The following is a 25,700-nucleotide window of genomic DNA, read 5'->3' on the forward strand; positions in this document are numbered from 1 at the left end:
TACCTTTATTGTAGGACTGTAATTCTCTCAACACTCAATCGCGTATAAATGTATTCTTATGTGAATTAGCGTACCATGGTAATTAAATCAATTTATGATTTTAAAAAAAAGCTACGTATTAAAATCACCATGTATTCAATACTCATATCCATCCTAGCGCATCGAGAAGATTTGTGGACTCTAACGAGCATGTATAAACAGTAGTTCATACATTGGTCAGCATAAATAATCACGTGCTAGGTTACGAAAAAGTTTGTACAAAAACAAGGGGGGATATCATTCGCGATCAGCTTTTGACTTCTTGTGAACACGGAAACGATCCGAATAAGCTAGTCCCTTAAAGGAAGTTTTATACAATTAAATTTTAAAGTTTAAAGTTTAACATGAGAATTGAAGTCGTCTTGATAAGCTTGACATCTTATCAAGACGATTTCAATTCTCATGTTAGCATATGTTATTAGTTGGGTTGATGGCTGTCAACTTTCCGCGAATCTCCTCGATGCGCTAGGTTGGATATGAATATTGAATACATGATGATTTTAATACGTAGCTTTTTTAAAAATCATAAATTGATTTAATTACAATGGTACGCTAATTCACATAAGAATACATTTATACGCGATTGAGCGTTGAGAGAATTACAGTCCTACAATAAAGGTGTGAGGTTTCTCTTATAACTTAAGATTGATTATCCAGTACAGTTCTGATTATCCGCCAGTACAGTTCTGAACTTCCCACAGCAGCAATCCAATAACAAATTGACATAACCCCCTAAAATTTCTATTCTTCGGGTGTCCAAACCAGCATTCCCATATAGGACACAAAATGTTTTCTAATAAAATAGCTAAACCAAATCCCTAAACAAGCAGCATCCAAATGGATTGATAACATCTAATCGCTCGAAACAAACCAAGGTACCAGAACTATATAAAAAAAAATAAATAATAATAATAATAAATAAATAAAAATATAATAATAATAATAATAATAATAAATAAAAATAAAATAAATGAATAATATAAAAAAAAAAAACACCGAATAAAAGCAAAAATTAAACCAAGAAATGGAAAAAAATCTGCTTGATTCAAGGGGCTGAGAGAGGGTTGATTTCAATGTTTTGTAATTCACAAAGTCTTTTAAATAACATTTACAATTTTTAGAATCTCAAACTTAACAATATGTAACATAAAAAAATCATGAAGTGATAAAATACCATGGTTAAACATTCTAATTAATCAAAAACATTTATTAGTGAATTGCGATTATATTATCATAAAAGAAAATAGTAAAATACTGTATTATCATCGTAAATAGCTAATGAGTATTATTGCAAAACCCATTCTTTCCAGATAAGTATACAGCTTTCATATTTATGTGTTCATTCCTTTAAATTTGGAAACTAGTGTTTATTCTAGCTTGTTAATTACGCTACCAGAGATTAACAATATAAAACCTTTCTATACCATTAAATGTCTTTTTTTTATGGCACTAAACACGCATACACACACAACTTAAGCTTATATCTCAAGATGTTAATTCGGCACTGCTTGCTGTAAGCGCTATCAAAACGTACGAGCAGCTGATATCTGAAAAATCAGCTACTCAGGCGTTTTGTACTCATATCACCTTGGCACGAAATAGCTTCTTTCTTTACTTCATCAATTTGCACATTTTCGGCCAAAGTGTAACTCTTTTTTCTAACCTATTTCCCTGTGTTATGCACTATAGACGGAGTAGTCAACCTTTTTGTGGTGGATTGGCAAAGAAATTTTTTTGTGCTTCTTCAACTTACCTATGCCAATAGAATTTTTAGGACAAAAATAACTAAAATCATACATTTTAGGGCAGCAGTTACCATTCTGGTTGATATGACGTATTATTTAATATTAAATAAGCCTAATTTCAAATATTACAGGATCTAAAAACTGTAGATTCTGCATTCGCACTGCATTTTGTTTCTAATATTTATCATACATATGAATGAATAACACTGTCGGAGAACACAGCGAGAGTTACATTCATTAATCAGAATGGCAGCGTGAAGTTCACATACACTGAGTAGACAGAAATTATGGGATACCTAGTAACGGGTAGGCCCATCTTTCGCACTGATAAGGGCAGTCACACGGCGAGGCATTGAGTTCACTAATTCACTAAAGGTTCCACAGGTATTTCTTTCCATGCTTGCTGCACCGCTGTCCATAATTCCTTGGCATTCCTGGGAGGAGGATCCAAAGCGCGAACGGGCCTTTCCACAGCATTCCAAAAAATGCTCCACAGGGTTCATGTCTGGTGAACGGGGAGGCCATTCCATGGTTGTAAAATCTACGGAATGCTCTTCGAACTATGTTCTACTCACCACGGCTCTGTGGGGGAGGCGCATTGTCCTGCTGGAAGGGTCCGTTGCCCTGTGGGTGCACAATGACCATGAATGGATGCAGAGGGTCTGCAAGGATGGACACGTAGCCTGGACCGTTCAGATATGCATCTAGAAGTACCAGAGATCCTCCCAACGTGTACCAGTTGAACACGCCCCAAATCATTACCGACCGTCATCTGCCTGAGAAGTTTCTTGTTGACATGACGGGTGCAAAGCTTCATGCGGTTTCAGCCAGATACCCTCCCGTTCGCTCGAAATAACTGGAAACAGGATTCGTCGGACCAGGAGACCCGTCTCCAAACATCCAAGGTCCAGTGCCGATGTTCTTTCACACAGTTGAGGTGTAGAGTTCTGTGTCGTGGTGTTAGCAATGGGACTCTGGTGGGTCGGCGGCTCCCATAACCTATTGCGGCTAATGATCGCCTGATGATCTTGGTGGAGACGTTTCTGGCACCTCCCTCGTTGAAGTCGGCGGTGATTTGTGTCACTGTCTCTCTCCGGTTGGCTGAAACAATGCGAAACAGACGTCGACGGCCACGTTCATCCACCACCTTTCTTTGCCCACAGCGCTGTCCACGATGAGATGTTATTATGTAAATGGCGTATTCCTGATAGAGTGACCTATGCGTCGGGCACCCGCTATCATCCTTCTTTCAAAGTTGGTTAACTAACGACGTTTATCCGTGTTGACATCGTACCGTCTACGCGAATGCAGTGTACCTATATACCTGCCAATCGGTGGGTTCATCCACTAGCGAGAGAGAGGTGACAGCGTCGCGTGGCCCAGGAACCAGGTATCCCATGAATTCTGTCCTTTCAGTATACTTTGGGCTGCTGTTATAGAAGCAATTCTGTTTGGCAACCGTTACTGCATTACTATTATTCTGCTGGCTTTATTGTATTTTCTATCCTTGCATATTTCCAAATGTTTTAGTTTTTAAGAAATATAGAACTGCGACTTTTTTGTTAACTTTTCAATAAGGATTACCAAAGAAGCGAAACATATTAAAGTAGAAAAAGGAGCACCAACTTAAAGATTAAAAATTAATAATGAAATGAGCGCTCTTATACTCTGATTACACATTACGAATTTTATTGAAAACATCTCAATACAAACCCATAATAGCTTAAAGGTATACTATATCTCGTCATCAAGAATGCGGTACGCTTGAAGTTGCCGGGGATCAGCTGAGATCCACTCGATCAGCTGCTGATCTCTTACAACTGTATGTATTCCACGTTAGTAAGGCACGATGACGAGTGTAGTGAGTCATACTAACTACATTATTATATGCATAACTATTGATACCAAAATTTTATTAAAATAAAATAAAACCAGATAAAATTTTATGCAAAAATAAAGTACACTGACAACCAGAGTTTAAAGCGATAAAAATATAGATACAATTAAAATACATAAAATTAAAATATACACGAAATATTACAAATTAAAAGCGATAAAACAACACCGTAACTTTCAATAGCGATTGCCTCCCTTATTTAAGGATAGTCTGTGACAGTAAAGTTCCACTGTTGATAAAGGAGGCTACGGTGTTTTTTATCGCTTTTAATTTGTAATATTTCGTGTATATTTTAATTTGTAATATTTCGTGTATATTTTAATTTGTAATATTTCGTGTATATTTTAATTTGTAATATTTCGTGTATATTTTAATTTATGTATTTTAATATTTTATCGCTTTGACTCTACAGTTGTCAGTGCATTTTATTTTTACATCAAATTTTATCCTGTTTTATTTTTATTTATTTTAATAAAGTTTTAGTCATATTCCGTTGGTATATTTAATTGCAGTTAGCATGAGTCAATTTTCATAAACCCCCAAGGCCTATTTGAAGAATTAGACGAGATGTAGTACTGCCATGAAACGTAACCTTTAAGTTTTGAAGGGATGTACTGATGTATTATCAATAAAATTTTGTATAATCATATGGTATTAGTGTTCATTTTATTATTAATTTTAACAGAAATTAGTCTTTTTATTAAGCTACTACGCCGTTCGTCGTTCACTATGAAATTGGCAGTAGATGATTCACTATGATATTGGCTATATTCCTAGTTTTATTTTCTCTAATTATAACTGATATTTTTTGTATTATATATTGTTCCATTCATGCTTTGTTTCCTACTAAGGTACTTTTATAAATTATTTATACAAATTATATTCTATAATAGGACTTTCGTCCATTTTTTATAGCACAGGAGAAACAAACACGCCTTTCTAAAATTTGAGAAAATAACTTTAGAAAATTTGAAAAATCAATTAATTTCTAATAAAAGACACTGTTATCTCAAACTGTGAGGCTATCGCAAAGAGTGGCCCATGTTGCACTACTAATAAGCAACATTTTTCTAAGCGCAGAAGAAAAAATATACCTTTTTTTAGTGTTCCTTATGAGTAATGTAGTGCCGTTCCACAGGTTGCCATATCCCAACGACTTGAGGCTGTTCTGAGAGTTAAAGATGTTCCTCGCTATTAAGTCGGTGTACCTAACAAGCTGATCACTCAATGTATGATATAGCGGGGTCATCTTATTATGCTATGAATGTGATTTTTTTTTTTTTTTTTTTTGTACATTGCAATTTACTTGCTACGAGTTTTTCATAATGTACATACGGAACAGACATACTTAAAATCGTATTAGGATTTTGGATAATAGGAAAGTTGGTAAATCCCATCCACCTCAGGTGCTTTTTTCTTGTTTAGCTTCAACAACTTTGCTTCCACTTTCCTCTCAATTATCACAAAATCATTTATCTTCCTGTTATAATTTGATAAACTTCTGGGACCCTAACCCTAAAGTAAAATATGAAGATCGCATCTATCCAGGAGAGAGCTGAGAAGTTGCAGTAAGCATGTGGATGGTATAAACTTCTAAACATGCTCTTGGCCTAACGGAAGAGAAAGAAGGATTTATAGATCATATATTGTCCATTGAGAGGCTATAGTGTATTTACACCGATACTATATAGTTAATTACCAAAACCCATAAGAATTATGCCTTGTGCATTTCGTTTTCAAATAACTATTGATGCACAGCATTTATATAACTATTGATGCACAGCATTTATATAACTATTGATGCACAACATTTATATTACTTTTGATGTACAATTTAAAGAAAAGCAATATCTCCAATACCGAAATAGGGAGGTGGATAACAAAGCGCAGTACAGTATATATAGAGTTCTAACATTGGTATATCCAATCTGAACCACGGATATTCAGAATATCATCTTTATTCTCTGTCTCCGATGCGGAAAGAGGACAAAGCCCTTAGTTTTTAAATATGGATATTTGATCCAGCGAGTTAAGAGATGAGTTTTACTGTTAAGATAAATATACAATATACACTATTCTACCTACAAAGAGTATTTCGACACCATTATGTTTGGGAAGACACAAACTTAATTTGTAGGCCCATATTTGCCCCTACTGACGAACATTTTCAATTTCGAGTTACCTGAGCAAATTGGCTCATGCACCCAAAGTATATTATGACTAAACTGCATCTGGACGATTTTTCTATTTGCTGATCGAAGAAATCCGAGTGTCTGGAAGAGAAAACTATGTTATCCAGACCCGAGACCGACGAATTCGACTGTGGTATAAAAAAAAAAAAATCATCAAAGTTCCTCGCACCATGGATTGGATTCGAACCTGTGTCTTTTCTGAACAGTGTGGAAAGACGGTTAATATAACCACTGCGCTAATTTCGAACGCTGGCCCCAGTGACAGCAGAGATCCGACGTAGAAACCTTTTGACCAATTCCTTATAGCAGATAACAAGAATTTGTGCCCATTCTCCTCAGTACAGTCATCAGCGTTAGAAGGGGTGTAGTGGCCACGCCCTGATCCGCAGTTCCCCTTCATCATATCGGATTAAAATGGTATAATGATGCAAGGAAGCGAACGTATTTTGCACCTGCCAAAAATAAAAAAAAAAAAACAAGGAAAAGAATTATTCTCATTGTCAAAAAGTGCCTATTCGATCCTCTTTGAATTTTTCCTAAACTCTCTACCTCGGTCACCCTTGAAGGCAACTTATTCCAATGTTCCACAGAACGCTGGCCCAAAGGGGAAAAAAAAAAGGTAAATCATGTGATCTAATCTATTGTTACACCCTAAAATTTTCCAGTTATTCCCCTCCCTCCTAGTTCTTGTCTCACTCACTGGTATGTAAGACAAGAACCAGAGTTGCTGCCAATTAAGTTTTCCTTAAAATAGGTTTATTCGCTGCCCATTGTAGAAGGAGCATTATTGTGCTGGAACGTGGACAGTCCATTTCTAGGGAAGTGCAAGAGAATGAGCACTAAGAAATTGTCCACGATTTCAGTGTACGAAGGCTGGCCCCAGTGACAGCAGAGATCAACATTGGTTTTGGCACAGCAACCAACGGTCCCAGTCCCAACCACGAGAAGCAACCCTACATCACAACCCAGACTCCTCTGACCTTCATTGTGAGCACAATGCATTGCAGCAGATAACTATCCCTAAGCATTTTTCGAACTTACGCTCGATCTGATCTGAACACTGTGTGATGCGACTCTTATGCTGTTCTTTGGTACAAAACGGTGGACTAGGCACCGTTATAAACGAATTCTAAAGTTCACAAGTATAATGGTCCATGGTGTTCTTCACTGAGCGCTAAGCCCATTGCTCCTATGTCCAGTCGACATGATGTTGGCACTAATTAAAACAAGTTCTTTAGTGTATGGCGATGAAGGGAACATAGAGAGCTGGTTACTGCACATAAATACCCTTTTTCATAAAGCCTTCTTATAAACAGTATGCCCGGATACAGAACTTGCTGTATCTACAGCTCTTCTGCAGATACAGCAAACATTCTGAAGCAGGTTGTGCTGTGAAACCTCTGAGATACCTTGATTGCAGTTAGGACCAGATAATGATAACTTGCATGAAAATGACACAAGACATAGCTATCTTTAAATCGATAGTGCGAGGGATAAAGGCAATCAGTACATGTACCTAATAAAGTGGGTGCTTTATTAGGTACACGTACCCTTTTAATGGAGCATTCCTTCAGTAACAGCATCGCGTGTTCGTACCATGAAATATAAACGTGGTGAGCACATACACAGGAATTAAAAAAAAAAAAAAAGAAAACTGCCATACTATAGTTACCGGGAACAACTTCAGCCACTCGTGTGTTTTATCTATTAATTGCATGTGTTCTCTAGTTGGTTTGCCTGTTTTTCTGGACGAAAAACTGTGCTACCGCAGTTGAGCCCGACTAACTCAACCACGAAAAAAGCCCATAAAAGTTCCTCGTGTCACTGACGGAATTCGAACCTGGGCTGTTTCCATTCATTGGCTGTAGTGCCAAAAACTAGCGGTAAACAAAGAGGATTACACATGTAGGGATGTTATATGTGTGTGCAATTCAGCGCGAGAACGAGCAAGGTGAAAAATTTAAGTAAGTTTGAATGTGGCATGCTAGTAAGCGCCAGACGTGCTGCTATGAGTATCCCGGAAACTGTAATCCGACTGTATTGAGATTAGTGCAATAAACAAAATCCGGCCAACGGCGATTCTGTGGTCAGAAACAGCTCATTGATGGGATAACATAACGGACGCTAACATCACTTGTGCAGGATAACAGAAAGGCTACAGTCAGTCAGTCAAAGAACAAAGTACAACAGTGATAAACAATGAGGCATTTCAGAACGCACAACTCTTGGCACTTTGTCAAGATTGGTGTATCGCAGCCGAAGACCAAACCGAGTTCCACTCCTGTCAGCAAATAACAAGTAGAATTACTGTGAAAAGAACTGGAAAAATGTTGCCTGATTTCACGAATGAGGTTAGAATAATGGCGAAAAGAGCATTAATCAGTGAACCAGATCTCAATCCAATTGATGCTCAATTGGATTGAGATCTGGTGGGAAGCAATTGAGTTAACACATAGCGTCCATATGGCACGCTTTCGATATTTCGTCGAGTCCACGCTACAAGGAATCCAAGTTGTTCTGGGGCTAAAGAGAGACTTACCTGCTATTGGGGATGTGTACCTAATAAAGCGGCCACTCAATGTATTACTCTCGGTGAAAGTAACTTTTCACCGAGAATAATAAATAATCTTTTTTCTTTTTTTAAACTGGCTACCCGATTTGAATGTTATGTTAAATGATTATGGATAACAGTGGCAAAGATTGCTTTCTTTCATACATGAGGAATATTTGAGTCTGTTTTGTGTTTTGAAATGTACTGGTGTTTTTGTGTTTGTTCCTTACCTTGCGAACACCAGTATATTTCAGGCCAATAGTTAGCAGCCAATAATTTTAAAAATCATAAAATTGCAGAATTCTCTGCCTTGTGCGTAAACAATATTTCTTGTGCATTTTCATCCTAACGTGGATTGAAGATACACTAAAGTCAGCTATCTTGTCAAATCTAATAAATGTATACCAGATGTTCCTCTTTGATTATAAATGTAATTATAAATGCCAAACCCAGTACTAAACTGCGGCTCCCGTGGGTAGCACATTTGGTATAACTACCATCTTCCTCACACCGCGTGAAAAAGATCTCAGTTCGAATCTCGTCAATGATGCGAGAAATTTTTATGGGTGTTTTCCACAACGTGGCTGAGTTAATTGGTCTCGGGAGAGAGTAGCATGGTTTTCCCTCCGGGAAATTTGGGTTTTTTGTCCAGCAAACAGAAAATCGACCTCAGAACACACAATTTACGGACAATATACACGGAGCAACATGGCTTTAGTCACCGATGCTCCTAAAAATCCAATAAAAACAGCTAAGCTACAAACTGTTTCCTCGATGTATATCTTACCGCATTTTGCTTTTCTAAATAACCTGTCCTCGGTCAAAAAAAAATTAATCTATTAATCTGAACTTTGATACAATTCTCGAATCTTTTCACAGGTTTAAAAATGAGTTGTGACTTTCTTTCAAAAATACAAGATTAGCAATTTTAATTAGATTAAATTAGACAAGTGAATAAGGAAACACCTAAAACAAATGTTGAAAACGAAAGATAAGAAAGTTCAGAAATTCTATAACACGCTTACATTAAAAATAAAGTTTAAGGGATTTTATCAAAATGAAAAAAAAAAAAAAAAAAGTGAAAGAGGCCATTTAAGTTATAAAAATTTAATAATCGCACATACAACAAAAATAACGGTAGACGAATCAAAGATATTTGGGATGGACTATTTCGGACACAAGTTGTAATCGTTTTACATTTGTAATTCCTGCAGGCTACATTTTTGTGTTAACAGAGAGAGAGAGAGACTTAATATGACATCAGTTATCTCCGGAGATTTATTTCGGCAGTTATATTTGGTGTTTTTTGCTTTTTATCCCTTATAAAATTGCATGTGAACAAGGGGAATCGGCAAATTTTCAGAAGTAATTAAATGTTAAACGTAAAACAGTTTCAGTGTCGAGATGTAACTGTGAAAAGAACCGTTCGACTAAATAAATATCTAATAATGGTGGTGCAAAAGTGTAGATAAATTAAATTCCCTTTCTCTTGAATAACAAAAATCTTAATACAATATTTTCCTATAATCGAATTATAGTAAAAATCAGCTGTTATACATGTGAATTTCTTCTAATTTTAAGAAATCATAATGCTCATTCTGTTAGAGAAAGAGAGGCAGGGAGAATGAGCTTTTTTTTTTTTTTTTTTTTAAATGAAGATGTTATTTAAAATAAAACTTATTACGATTGCAGCAGGAACACCGGGCCTCCACAGCATGGGTAAGAACCTTTTGATTTTAAGTATACAATTTAATTTAAAGAAATATTTTATATCTAAATATTTTGTACCTTTATGGCACAAAACAGATAAATCCATCATTATAAAATAGTTTATTAATTTTAATTTACTTTACATTTGCTACTGGACAGCCTGTTTATCTGTCCAGAAAATAAAACAGAAATTAAAATGAATAAATAATATTAAATAAATAAATTTCCGTTTATTCTCCAGTTGGCTGATATACTAATATATTTATTAGAATTTGGAAAGTATTTACAGTTTAATTGTATGTTACAGGTTTCATATTTACTCAGTGTTAAAAAAACTACTCTACTTTTCAGAGTCAAAGGAACTATCTGAAAACCTGCATTATGCAAATATCAAAATTAGGATATAAGCTTGTAAATTGAAAGAGAAAATAAACAGGATACAGAGTCGCTAGAATGATCAGTGGTTCACTAACCACTAATTAACATGCCACTGTTGATTGCAAAATAAAAAGACCAAATATTGATGAGCCAGTTTGTAGGAAAGGATTTTAGACTGCCTGACTCACACGTGTGCATATGTCCAAATAAACAGGTTTTTGGGGGGTGAAATGTCGGTCTCTATGAGGCTGGAAGGTTCACTTGGCAACTGCTGTTCACATTGGCAAAGATCCAATAACAGTTGGTCGATGTTGGCAACAGTAAACGGCAAAACACTTCCACAACCGTTGGGAGGAGCGATGACAGAAGGATCTATGTGGCTACAAAGCAATGAAAGAGGTGTTCTTTCCTGTATTCAACAAATGCATACTAATCAAATACCATGAATCATGATATCACTTAACTGTTCTTTGCTAACCAGCGTATAATACCCAGTGTATATTCGGACTTTAATACCACAGACCAGTGTTTCCCAAACTAGAATTATCTGAAAATCTGCATTATGCAAAACAATATACGCTCGTAAGTTAGTAGGAGAAAATAAACAGGATACAGAGCCGCTGGAATGATCAGTGACAATAAAACAGAGCGTTTTTGTAGTAGACAACAATCCCATCAACTTAGATTTTTACAGATGTATCTGTATTTCCCAATAACGCTGATGGGAAAAGCAGTGTCGGATGAAGGTACGGGCTATCAGGGCCCGTACCGGGGGCGCCAGTCTTTAAGGTACCCCAAATTTACAAATGAAAAAAAAAAAAAAAATATATATATATATATATATAATAGAAGTAATAGGTACGGGAGTTATAATAAGAGGAATATATGAAAGGAATATAAACCTGGGTTACTACTATGTAGAGTAGAAGGCACCCACAGGCTATAAATAAATAAATAAAAGATAGGAGGTTATGCTTTTAGTGTGAAGAGAGAACAGCAGGTTGTGTAATCAACCTACGGGTTAGATAACATGGAAAGGCAGTCATAAAATACAATTCGAACCTGCAACACAAAAAGGTCAAAAATATTATATTATAAGTACCGTATTTTCCCATGTATAAGACGCACCTTTTTTCGAAAAATTTGGGGTCAAAAAACTGGGTGCGTCTTATACAGTGGTTGTAGATTTTTTTTACTTGCATTTCCCGCTTTTTCGCGCTTGTTGTCTTTGCGCTCATTGTTTCGCACTTGTTACCGGTATATTAGGTTACGTTTTGCCACGTTCTGCCCAGAAATGGCTCAGAAAATATTTTCGTACAGTGCTGAATTCAAGTTATGAGGAGTTGTATGAATTTTATGATGAATAAAACTTGAGTTCAATAACTTTATGTAATACATTTTTTTTTTTTTTTTTCAAATTTCGGGCCCCAAAATTAAGGTGCGTCTTATACATGAGGAAATACGGTACTTAGTGCTGTACTTCAGATGATTTCAACGTCGTTAACGAGGGCCAGCCGTCAAAATCAATCAAAATGCAGCAAAAAGTAAAGCCTCTGTTTCTAACATGAAATATACATAGCACGTGGTAAAAAAGATACCAGGTTTTTTGTTTATTGTGTTCGGAAGCCAAGTAAATCGTAATGTTAACGTGATATATACGTTATGGGTTCGAATTATGTTATTTTATGACTGCCTTTCCATGTTATCTAACCCGTAGGTTGATTACACAACCTGCTGTTCTCTCTCCACACTACAAGCATAACCTCCTATATTTTATTTATATATATTAACATAATGAAATAGTTAAAAAATGGTACAAAATATAATACGAAAATAAAGAAAATAAATATAAAGCTATCATTAGAGGCAGAAAAATGCACATTCCTCCACATGATGCCCAATGTATAACTGATATTAAATATAAATCAAAATTAATGCCAGTAGCATGGCAAAACTGTCAGTGGCATGGCAAAAATAATAAATTAAACATAATAATTAATCAACAGGGAGGGAGAAGAAAAGGTACGACTAAAAATTGTAGCTGAAAATCTCTAAATAAATTTAGAAAATCCAATTCAAAATAATAAATCGATTTTAAAATTTAGAGCCAATTGCATAAGAATTTAGCGTAGTAAGGTGCCAGTTCCGAATTACGTGAAATATCACAAATATATCACAAACAGAGACTAAACTAACTACAATAAAATAAAATAAAACCAAAATAACACAAATAGACTGACCATTATGCCCCATATCAACAGAGGACCACAAGACCAATAATGGTCAGGGAATCGCTGCATTTCAATCGCTAGACAAATCGTCGCAAAGGCGAACCGATCGAAGGATTAGACGCCACCCGATCCCCCCAATCGAACCGCCAATGCAGAGGAATTGAATAGCGGTGGTCCTTATGCAGCAAAAATAAAAATATAGAACAGACAGACTAGCACTAATTCGGAACTGGCGCCTTATGACGGGGGTACCGCTAAATTCTTATGTAATGTAATTGGCTCTAAATTTTAAAATTGATTTATTATTTTGAATTGGATTTTCTAAATTTATTTGGAGATTTTCTGCTACAATTTTTAGTCTTAACTTTTCTTCTCCCTCCCTACTGATTAATTATTATGTTTAATTTATTATTTTTCGCTTAACAGTTTTGCCATTCTACTGGCATTCATTCTGATTTATATTTAATATCAGTTATATATATATATATATATATATATATATATATTATATTATAAGTACTTAGTGCTGTACTTCAGATGATATATATCCTTTACTAAGGATATATATATATATATATCCTTAGTAAAGGGGGGAACCGAAAAATATTTCTGCCCGGGGTGCGAAAATACCTTGGTCCTGGTCCGGCACTGTGGAAAATACAGGTACACCAGTAAAAACCTAATGTACGAGTACTGTATACTATGTATTATGATTGCATGCTACTGTATACAAAAAACAGTTATTAATATGTTTTCACATATAGTTTAATATGTTTGATGGTCGGTGGCTTCAACTTCAAATATAAAAGTGAACTGGCTTCTATTTCAAACATAAAATGATCTGTATCTGAAAAAGCTGCTTAGACGCGATTCTTTTTCTCAGAAAAAACAGTAGCGATAAATAGTTGTCATTATGATGTGCTTAAAATTTTGTTCCACTAGAAACGGAACCTTCGGCAGATGATATTTCTACGCAACTAATCTACGAAGAGGGGGGGGGGGAGTTGAAAAGTTTTTAGCCTAATATAGATTGCAAAGGTTTTCGTGAAAGACAATTTGGCCAATCTATTATGTGACTCTTCTCGTATGTCCATAGACAATTTCAGGTTTTGAAACTATATTCTTCTCCCAGAGAGCGCTGAAGTGTGGAATGTGAATTAAGATAGCACCTGTTGAGAGATCAAGCACCGTGCAGTCAAGGACAAGGTGTGTTTGTTTTAATTGCGGTCTCCAGGGTTTCTCCTATATGCCGCTGTTAGCATCTGAAAAAGCAAAAGGCCAAGACCGGCAAGTGTGTGTATGCAGGAGTGTAAGTATGTGTGTTATTATGTTGAGTGTCGGGTGCCGGAACCTGGGGACTTCGCAGCCAGGGGACAGAGGACACCTTCATGTAGACATGTATGGTATCTTAGGTAGGACGGCACCTGAACGTCAGTTAAACTCCGTCTTGGTACACTGTGTTAAATACAAAACTCTAAAAGGCAAGAAAAGTGTGTAATGTTATGTTTGTGCAATATGTGTGTTGTTATGTTGTTTAGTTGTTTCTGGCCTCTTTGTCACCAGGAAGGCGATTACCAGGAAAGCCTGCCCAATTTCCGTCTACACCACGGGGAGGTGAGCCACAACTATGCATGTACTGTGGCGGACCTCAACTAGCTCGTACTGAATGCCCAAAACGAGACAAAAATAAATAAATAAATAAAATAATAATAAAATAAAAACATCCACTGGTTAAGTGCAAGACTAGTGGATGCCAGGATCCCGTACCTAGGGAGCCAAACCCCAGGCACCAGCAAAATCCCGCGTCGAGCGAAGGTCAGTAAAAAATAAAATACCGCACCTGCAGACGTAATGAAATCCTTGGGTGCCAGCAAAAAAAAAAAAAAAAAAAAAAAAAGATAGTAATAAATATGTATAATAAAATAAAGTAAAATAAGAATAGGATGAGAAAAAGAATTAGAGAGATAAATGCTTAAAATAAATTTTAAAAAAATAATAATAATAAATAAATAAAAAAATGTATTTAAGAAAAGGTAAAATAAGACAGATTTTATAAAAAAATTAATAATCCCGCGGAGCAGCAGAGGATACTGTCCTGGAAGCGCGAAGCATGGAAAGGAGCATAGATCTTTGAAGTGTAATTAGCTTAGCTTTAAATTTGATGTTGTTTCCCTGTGAAACCACGCTCCAGAGGCGTACGTGGCCACTGGGACAAAAACAGCCTTGTAATATAGGGAAAGAGTTTTCTTATTTAATCCCCATTCAGTCTTAGTGATTCTGATTAGAGCGTTAGTATACTTTTTGATCTTTGAAGTCAAATAGTTTCATGTGGGCTACAAAATTTAATCGGTCATCCACAATAACTCCGAGATATTTGAGCTATGGAACCATTGGGATGGAACTGCCATTAATTTTAATGAGTGGAGGTCTACTATAATCGAATTTTCCCCTGAAAGTCATCATCTTGTTCTTTAAAGGAGATATACTCAGCTTATTTGTAGCTGCCCAAGCAAAAAGATCAGGCAGGATAATGTTGGCGCGAGAATTGCCTGCAAAGACTAGAGTCAAATCGTCGGCATATGCTATTGCGTGTGTCTTATCAAAACTGTGACGTAACCAACTGTCTAGGACTATATTCCAGATGATGAGTCCCAAGACAGAATCTTGGGGACACCCTTTGGAAACCTTTCTTGTTAGAGACGGCTGTTTTGAGATGACTCTGATATATCTCTCTCGAAAGTAGCTTCTAATTACGTGAACAGTTGTCGGGAGTAATTGGGCTTTCCCACCACAGCAAGTCGAAAGCGAGCTAATCCATATTTAGCCTGAGAGGTCCCAATGTGATGGACGAGATCCAGAATGGCATCTTCGCAATATTTTCCTTCTTAAACCCGAACTGTCGGGGAGAATTTAGGTTACTGTTTTCAAAGATGTTTATAATTCTTAGAGCAAGTAGTCTTCCAAATAATTTTCCTACATTTGCTAGCAACGAAATTGGCCTGTAGACTTCCGGATCTGAAGCTGGCTTTCCTGGTTTTTTTATAATTTTGATGAATGCAGTTTTCCATAAATCTGGAAAAATTCCTTCCATAAGCCATTTGTTATATAAATTGATGAGTTACGTCTGGCGTTATTTCAAAAAGTTTTATTATGAATATGTTTTCAACTAAATCGAGGTCCGGAAATTTCTTGATTCTGACGTTGGAGATGGATGATTTGAGTTCACTCATTATAAAGAGTTCTGTGTCTTCAAGGGGGTTGGTATGCACAGTTGTTATTTCTAATGGAACGATGCTCAGAGGAATCAATGGATTGATCATCGTGTGGAAGAAGCCTGTTCAGTATAGTATTGACGGTGTCCTGCCAATTTAGAGTTTCTACATTGTTGTAATGACGGTATTGTAAACCTCAGTAGACTGGATTTTATTTTTGCTGAGTTTATGTAATAGGCCACATGGGTCAGAGTTGCCAACAGTTTGGACAAAATTTTGCCAAGAAGCAAGTTTCTCATTATCGATGGCCTTTATATACATCTTCTTCAAGTCGCGATATACACTGAGTAATCACTGAATTATGACCACCTACCTAAATACTTCATAGGTCCTCCTTTTGCCCTCAGTACAGCAGCTATCCGACGCGGCATTGATTCAACAAGATGTCGGAAGCGTTCGGGAGGTATGGCCAACCAAGATGTGGGTAATGCGGTCAGCAATACAGGTATGGAGGTGAGTGGTGTATCCAGACGCCTGATATGCCTTTCCATAGTGTCCCACAAGTGCTCTATGGGATTGATATCGAGGGAGTTCGGAGGCCAATCGATAGGCTGGAAGTCAGAACTGTGTTCCTTAAACCATTCCTGCTCAACAAGTGCCCGATGGCTCGGCGCATTGTCATCTTGGAAGACACCATCGCCATTCGGGAAAAAGTGAAACATAGCGGGGTGTACACAGTCAGTAAGCAGTTGACGATAGCGGAGACCAGTGATACGTTGTTCCACATGCACCAGGGGTCCAAGTTCCTGCCAGTGAAACATGCCCCACACCATACATCCGCCTCCATCGGCCTGCACCTTTGATACCATGCAGGATGGATCAAGAGCCTCATGTTGGTGACGCCAAATCCGTACATGACCATCCACGGTGTGGAGTAAATAACGTGACTCATCCGACCAGCACATCTTCTTCCAGTCTTTTAACGTCCAACTTGCATGCACTTTGCACCAGGCGAGCCTTTTACGCCGATGAACCTTGGTTAGGAGAGGATGCCGTAGGGGTCGTCTGCTGGTATAGCCCATACGTGCGACGCATGGTCATGCCAAATATTGTTCCGGGTTGGCCCATGTTGTATTGGGTAGTCAACTCTTCAACAGTGCTGCACCTGTTCGCCTGTACCGATCGTCGGACTCGGCGCCCACTTCTAACATCAACCTTTTGCTGACCTTTGCAGTTTTGCCGTCGGGTCGTTGTTTGACTATTTTGACGCCAGTCCTGGTACACTTTAATTACGGCGGCTCTCAAACACCCCACCAGTTCAGCCGTTTGGGAAATCAAGGCACCAGCTCGTCGAGCACCCACAATCTGTCCTTTATCAAAGTCCAATAAATCCTTCCTTTTACCCATCACGCTCGGAATTTTGCTACCTACTGAACCACTGACACCTTATCTAAGCTACGTAGGTCGACTAACTCCGCACTCTCGTACCTCACGTGATCAACGGGTCGCATTCAGTTTTCATAGGGGTGGTCATAATTCAGTGATCATTCAGTATACCTTTTTAAGTCTATCTACTTTTGGAGCGGACACCTTCGGCGAGACCTTCATTTAAAGGGAATGTCGCATAAAAAAATTCATGAAGACATGCAGCAAACATTAGGGGAATCTTGTCCTTCATACTCTGCCGTCATAAACTGGGTTGCAGAATTTAAGCGTGGATGAGACGGAGTTAAAGATGCAATAACTTAAGAAAACACTGAAATTAACTCATACAGCGGGAACAGGTGGATAAGTTTTGAAAATCACAATAGATGTTATGAAAGTATCAATAAGTTTATGTAGCTTTTCAAGAGAGTCGAAGCAGTAAAGCCAAAGCCGTATCAAATATTTTAATCCCCCCACTGCAAACAAGAAAAGATGACATTTTCTTTTTTCTTGAAAAGGTCCAATTGAAACTATTCATTTTTATAACTCTAAGATGGGATACAGTCGCTTCCAAGCTTCCATTTTAACAGTGTCCTAACTGGATATGCCTTGACCATGTTTGTACGGTGCATAGTAAATTCTTGTCACAAATTTTTCAGAAGTGATGTGCCGAAAGAATGTCAAGTATGCTTTTCTAGGAGAGAATGCAATGTCTCTGACATGTATTTGGAGAGACTGAAACACCTGAGTTGTAACAACCATCTTCACTGTATGGATGAGTGGCCAATGCGGCAAATCTTTGCTCATATGGTTGAGAACTATATAAAGGGATTATAGCAGAAAATTATCCGTCCTTTAATTTCTAAAGCACCCAGAAGATCAGCACGGTACGATTGATAACTGTCATTTGCCTATAGGTACAGATTCATTACTCCAGTCAGATTTCAAACATTGTGATACGAGACCTAACACAGCCAGTATAAACTAACATCATTAATAGAGGGTTAAAGAAAGTTATACTGCATTCTGATGGCCAACCAGACTTGGAAGTGATGTCAGGAAAGAGCCCACTGGCATGACGTCTGGCAGGTAACGATAAACGTACACTGAAAGGACAGAATTCACGGGATACCTGGTTCCTGGGAAACGCGACGCTGTCACCCCTCTTGCTACTGGACGAACCCACCGCTTGGCAGATATACAGGGTGATTCACTACCAGTGCGACAAACTTGCAGGAGGTGTAGGGAGCACAAAGACGAATCGGAATCACATAGCATTGCAGGGTCCGAAATGCCTTCGTCATGCGGTAGAGGACGTTGAACGGGAGGTCGCGTGAACAGCGATCACGCTGGAAGTCAGCATTTGCGAACCGTTTCTGTTGAAGAAACCAAGTAGCAAAAGTCCTCCGGAGTGGATAATCCGTAGGCTCCAATGATTGGACGAGTTGCAGATGGTATGAACTCATTTGGTTTGTTGACAGTATCCTCCATACAGTGGATTGGGAAATATCCAATCGATGGCCTATCGCTGGAGTACTCGTACTCGGATTGCCTTCTGCAAGACGTAGGACATTCTCCTCATTGTCTGGCGTCCTTGTCGTTCGCTCTCGATTCATGGTCTCGATTCGTGAAACAACCAGTCTCACGTAACCTTCTGTGCACACGTGCGAAAATCGTATGATGAGGAGCACGCCTGTGCGGGAAACGTTCCTGGTACAAGCGCAGAGCGGCGCGCCCGTTACAGTCCGCAGCTCCATACGCGAGGTGCATGTCGGCCAGTTCAACGTTTGAATACTCGTCCATCCTACTGCCTCGGGAACCGATTCACGAATGCTGACTTCCAACGGGATCGCTGTTCACGCGACCTCCCGTTCAACGTCCTCTACCGCATGACGAAGGCATTTCGGACCATGCAATGCTATGTGATTCCGATTCGTCTTTGTTCCCCCTACATCTCCTGCAAGTTTGTCGCACTGGTAGTGAATCAACCTGTATAGGTACACTGCATTCACGTAAATAGTAATTCGATGTCAGTATGGATAACCTTCGTGAGTTAACCGACTTTGAAAGAGGGATGATGGTGGGTGCCCGAAACATGGGTCACTCTATCGCGGAGGTGGTACAGATATTGTATTATCCCCGTTCGACAGTATCAAGAGTGTATCGAGAATACACCATTTCCGAAATAACATCTCATTGTGGACAGTGCTATGGGCGGAGAAAGGTGATGGATGATCGTGGCAGTTGACGTCTGTCTCGCATTGTTTCAGCCAACCCGAGAGCGACAGTGGCGCAAATAACCGACGAACTTCAACGAGGGAGGTGTCAGAAACGTCTCCACCGAAACCATCAGGCCGCAATAGGTTATGGGAGCCGCCGACCCACCAAAGTCCCTTTGCTGACACAGGACTCTACGCCTCAACTGGGCGAAAGAACATCGGCAATGGATCTTGGATGATTGGAGACGGCAATGGATCTTGGATGAACAGGAGATCTTGGGTCTCCTGTTCCGATGAGTCCCATTTCCAGTTATTTCGAGCGGACGGGAGGGTGCGTATCTGGCAGAAACAGCACGAAGCTATGCACAAGTCATGTTAAAAAGGAACTGTTCAGGCAAGTGGACGGTCGGTAATGGTCTTGGGCGTGTTCAACTGGTACACGCTGAGACCTCTGGTACCTCTAGATGCATCTCTGAACGGTCCAGGTTACGTGTCCATCCTTGCAGACCATCTGCATCCCTTCATGGTCATCCTGCACTCACAGGGCAATGGACACTTCCAGCAGGACAATGCACCTCTCCACAGAGCCGTGGTGAGTAGAACATGGTTTGAAGAGCATTCCGCAGATTTTACCACCATGGAATGGCCTCCCCGTTCACCGGGCATGAACCCCGTGAAGCATCTTTGGGATGCTGTTTAAAGGTCCGTTCGCGCTTTGGATCCTCCACCCAGGAATGCGACGGAATTATGGACAGCGGTGCAGCAAGCATGGATGGAAATACCTGTGCAACGGTATTTCGTGAACTAGTGGACTCAATGCCTCGCCGTGTGACTGCCCTTATCCGGGCGAAAGGTGGGCCTACCCGTTACTAGGTAGGTATTCCATGATTTCTGTCCACTCAGTGTATTTGCATTCGGAATACTTCAGAGAGAAGAGTCGTTCACCCTCCTTTAGGGGGTGCCATACAATGAGCCATACTATGGAGTAATGGTACGATAGCGATAATCTACAACGAAATTATGCCTCTAATCATTATTGAAGGCATTCTCACAGTCCAGCATTACATTGCCATAACCCTGTGCTTTTGCCATTCATATGACAAAAGCACGCGGACATAATATTCCAATGACAAACACTTACCTTTGCCTCTTGGCCAATTAAAACTGTTGTTCAGAGCACAAGTGTAACACCACAGAAAAGATGTCCTACTGGATGATATTCGCCATCCTTTTAACTTGCTAGGACAACGATAGAGGCCTATATCACTACCCACACTGAGGCAGCACGCTCGTATTCTTGAAAGTTAATTTTAATTTCCAAATGCAATCATAACTTCTTCTTTATGTAAATAGCCTGTTCCCATGGCTTTTACATAAAGCAGTTTCAGTGAGATTAATTTCTGTAGTTTAAGCAAACTACAGAAATCATGCGTGAGGTAGTTGCAATGACGAATTAAAGATCTCTGTTTCTTGTTACTAAACCTGTATACTATTGCTAAAGTTTTATTTTCATTAGGAAGAAGAACGAGCCAAAGACGACGAACTATGTTCATGCTCATCGCTCTATTGTCCAATTTTTGATATTCCCTTTTCATATAATAAAAATCTGATTCCGGACGAAAAGGAAAGATGTTCCCCTCCGGTTTTAAAAGATTCAGAAAAACAGTTAAGTATTATTTCCAAAGCTCCTTTACTTTAATTCTTTTCTATTAAAAGAATTTATAATGCAAGATCGTTATATGTAATTCAAGTGCGTGAATTCAGGTAGCTGAAAGCGGAAAACTGTCAACGGTAGAAAGATTACATTTGGAATGAACATTGTCCAACATATGCCGAAATAGACATTGAAAAAAAAAAAAAAAAAAAAGTTTCATTAATTTCCGCCAGAGGGAAATTGGCGCTCTCTGCAACTGGTAGCATACTGTTTGATAAATTGTTAGGCATGAAGGTTAAGATGTTCAATATGGTGACCACTTACGTTTACCATGCGCTAGAAACGCAAAATGGCAACTGTTCCTCAAAGCTGTCAAAGGGAATGTTAAAAACATGCCTCGCGATACTTTGTTTCAAATAAGCCAGAATTTGAACATGTCTTTGAAATAACCCCATAATCAAAAAGTCACAAGGACTGAGATCTGAATATCGATGTGGCAAAATGTTTCTGAAGTAACGGTAATTGATGTGGTTATCACCGAATGCTTTATGAAGCTTCTGGGTCGACTAATGTACAGAGTATCCACATTCTGAATAAAAACAGTTGTTTCCTGCAATCCTTTCAACCAAGGAAGGTCGAAGTAACGCTATGCTGTCGTGGTACTCGTCCCTGGACCATGAGCTCGAACCTACTCGAAGGAAAATAGTCGAATTACGAAATTCGCTGTAAACTGATACCAAACAGCAGTAATATGTGAACGATGGAGAGAAACCTTTTTGAAAACATCTGTGGGTGAATGATGATTCTCATCACTCACCTCCAATTAATCACACTGCCATTTAAAAAGAAATAAGCCTCATCGACCCACAATATGTTTCCAGAACACGTCATCGACCTCCTTCCTCGCCAGAAACCATAAATCGAATTCGTTGAGTTTATGTAGATCACTTGTATTTCACAAGATCCTTGCGGTGCAATAGCTGATGTATGGGTACCAATGAATGATAGATCGAAAAACTTTATTTTTTCTGTTTATACTCCAGCACGACAACCAAGTCAGTAGAGTTTACAATAAATCTTCAATACAAATATTTATCGTATTTAGTAGTCACGGGCTTGAACCCCGGTCCACTCAAGGAACGCGTGCTATGCACCCTCGCTCCTGACCACTGGGCTACGTCATGACCATGTTAAGCTGTCGTGATACTGCCCCACAGTTAATGGGAAAATGATGGCACTGCACCATCGGCCACAACGTCAGCAATCTTTAGAAAAAACAACTGCTGTGATGATTGAAGTCACCCATTTTATTCGCATATTCTCATCGTTTTTCAGAGCACATTAGGGAACATGCTGTCTTCGGGAACTCCATGGAGTTCCCGAAGACAGCATGTTTCCTCGTCTGTTATGAGAGTTAACTGACAACGTGGAACTATTATTCCGCCATATCGTTGAAATCAGTGGATATTATATTCACCAGTTTGGTGAACGTTAATGCCTGATATGGTTACCGATCACAATCCGAATAAACATGTTGCATAGCTGTTCACTCCTGCAGAATGTACAGCGCCATCTCCTCCCCTCTACCCCCCCATGTTGTAGCACTTTGCGGAACTAGTTCTTTTTTGCATCACTCACTAAAGAAGTACTGTAATCCAAAGTTGTTAATCTCACTGTTTCAACAAATAATAATAATAACACGTACGATCAACGGCAGCTTACTGTATATAAATGTCTTTATTACAGATGCAGAAAAGCAATGGGCCTTCCGTTGTTCTCTTAGAATCTGATAGCGATATCACAACAAAACAATGTAAAGATATGCATATTATTATTATTATTATTAGCCATATGGTGCAAGGAACAAGGAAGCCTGAGGGTTATGCTGCACCAGCCAAATTTCCGCTTTACATTGAGAGTGAGAGAATCAGAAATAGAAGGGAATCACCAAGAAAGCAAGAAAGAGAAGAATAATGATATCCAGCTCATGACCATGGGTTTGCCAAGCCCATACTCACCAGATGTGAGCCCCAGGGGTAGCTGTACAGCAATATACAGATATACATATGTGTACAGCAATATACAGATATACATATGTGTACAGCAATATACAGATATGCATATTAATATTTATTCAGCTATTTGAGAAAAACTTCCAATCACCTCTGCGTCTTTACACCCTTGACAGCGCTCAAATTGTACTGTGATGCCATAATGACAGAATTGTATTAAAGCTTCACAGCTAGCTTGACTTCATCGTCCAAAGAAAAGTGATAGCCTCCAGGAGTCATTCAGTATATGGAAAGGGGAAAAAAATATCGGAGCGAAATCTAAATTTCTTAGATTTGACATGGTCAGATGTTTACCCTTGTAAAGAGTGAAATTCTGACGAGGCAAGTTGTTTTGTAGTTCGTGAATTCTCCGTAGCCAGGTGGGAAGGAGTAGCAATGCGTAGCACACGCTTCTTGATTAGACCGGGGTTCGAGCCCGTCACCACCAAATACGGAGGATGCGGAAAGGTCAGGGAATGACCACCGCATATCCCGGAGCAATATGGCCTTAGTTGCTAATGCTCCTAAAAATAAAAAAATAAAAAAATAAAAAACCAACCAAGTTCGCGAATTAGTGTAAGGCAGCGTGCTGTTATCCTGCAGAACTCACTGAAAGGGCGCCTGCAGCTTTTCGAGAGACTACAATGTGAAAACTCCAGAAAGACTATGCATGATTTTTCCAGCAGACACTAGGGTACACTGGTTCAGTATGTAGGGTGTGATCGCCTTATTGGAGCGTTTTTAGTCTCTCTCTCTCTCTCTCTCACACACACACACACGCACACAGATTGTGTTGCAGTTCAACTTGCCCACCGTCTTAAATATTCAAATGATTAGCCTAACGACAAAAAGTACTCACGCCAGCACAATCAACTCCATACACAGCTTTGATTCGTCGAATGTTGATAGACGAAACGTTTTCTGCAGTGAGAAACTCGATAACTGCATGCAGATTAACCACATCGACCACGTTCTGCTGCATTAACCACATCGACCACGTTTTGCTATGTTAAATTAATGTAATATTGAGATCTCTAGGGACAAAATCCTGAAACCTCAGTCCCAATGGTAGAAGAACGAACGTACGTTTTGGTCCGTGCGACTATGCTGAATCATACTGGGTAAAAACAAGTATAGTCACTTCTTACTTTACGCGTGTTTAAATTACGTGAATTTAAAATAACGCGCAACAACCATATTTACGGAAAGCGGCACGAGAGGGGAAGCACATACCCAAACAAATATTCAACCTCGACGAAACATGTTTATATTAGAAAAAAAATGCCTGATGGCACTTATATTTCCATTGCTGAAAAGACTGCTTTAAGGCGGCGAAAGATCGGCTAACGCTTCTGTTCGGTGTTAATATGGAGGGTCATAAACTGAAACCTGTATGCATTTACCACTATCAAAACCCTCTTATCCTTATTAAAGGTTACGGCAGGTCGTACATGCCCGTGCACTGGTACTGAAATCCTAAAGGGTGTATGACCATTTTCAGAAGTTATCTTGGATCTCAATTACGACCAGAATTGGAAGTGTATTGCAAGGCGGAAGGAATTCCGTCCAACATCTTACTTATTCTTTATAAGGCCACAAGCTATCCACCCAGTATTGTTGCTGTCTGTTCCAGTATCAAGACTGTTTTTCCGCCCGGAAAATTCAGCCTCAATACTCCAGTCTATGGACCAACACGTGATTAAATTATTTAATCACGGTATTTAAAGCACATTCTGACAGATCTAATTGACAAGACCGACCACGAACAGATGGGTGTGCAGCAATATTGGCGAGCCTTCAATATAAAAGATGCTTTAAAATTCATTGATGCTGCATGGCGTGAAGTTCCACATAACTGTATTCAAAGTTCGTTACATAAGTTATGACCAGATCTTAGCACCTCCTTCAGAGGCTCTGATCTGATGAAGAGTATGCACAAACTGAAGACAGATGCGTGAAACTCGCTAAAACGATAGGATTCACTGAAGTGGAGGAAACTGATGTCGATAATTTAATTAATTCGCATCATCAAGAATTGTCAAATGAATATCTGTTTGCACTCGAGCAGCATCGCATTGAACATAAGGAGGCAGCAGCGATCGAAAGCCCAGAGGTTAAAGAAGAACGGAGCCTGACAGTGAAAGGAATATCGAAAGCATTAAATCTTATAGATGAAGGCCTAAATCTGTTAGCTGATGAAGACCCTAATCTCAAACGAAGCTCTAAAGTGCAACGTAAAGTAACGAAGCTCTAAAGTGCAACTATGATTTGTTGCGTTAGAAGAGGCAAGTGCAAAGCAATTAACTCTGGATTTCTTTTTTCAAGCGCTCAAGAGAGCAGTCAAGTGAATCCTCCATCTCCCGGGTTAGCGTAACACCACCCGCCTATATGGTCCA

The 25,700-nt window shown here is 38.9% G+C and overlaps 1 protein-coding gene across 1 annotated transcript in view; it reads left to right on the forward strand.

Annotated features, from left to right (window-relative positions):
* The window catches only part of LOC150087933 (anoctamin-4-like), a 452,209-nt gene that overhangs the window by 242,087 nt on the left and 184,422 nt on the right, over positions 1-25,700 (forward strand). The window contains exons 5-6 of the mRNA XM_090369274.1: positions 10,117-10,143; positions 21,116-21,264. Coding sequence (XP_090225400.1) covers positions 10,117-10,143; positions 21,116-21,264 — 176 coding nt within the window. The remainder of the gene's footprint in view (positions 1-10,116; positions 10,144-21,115; positions 21,265-25,700) is intronic.

The sequence above is a fragment of the Mastigoproctus giganteus genome, chromosome 3 (genome assembly GCF_048544385.1).
Source record: "Mastigoproctus giganteus isolate SK-2022 chromosome 3, ASM4854438v1, whole genome shotgun sequence".
Classification (NCBI taxonomy): domain Eukaryota; kingdom Metazoa; phylum Arthropoda; class Arachnida; order Uropygi; family Thelyphonidae; genus Mastigoproctus; species Mastigoproctus giganteus.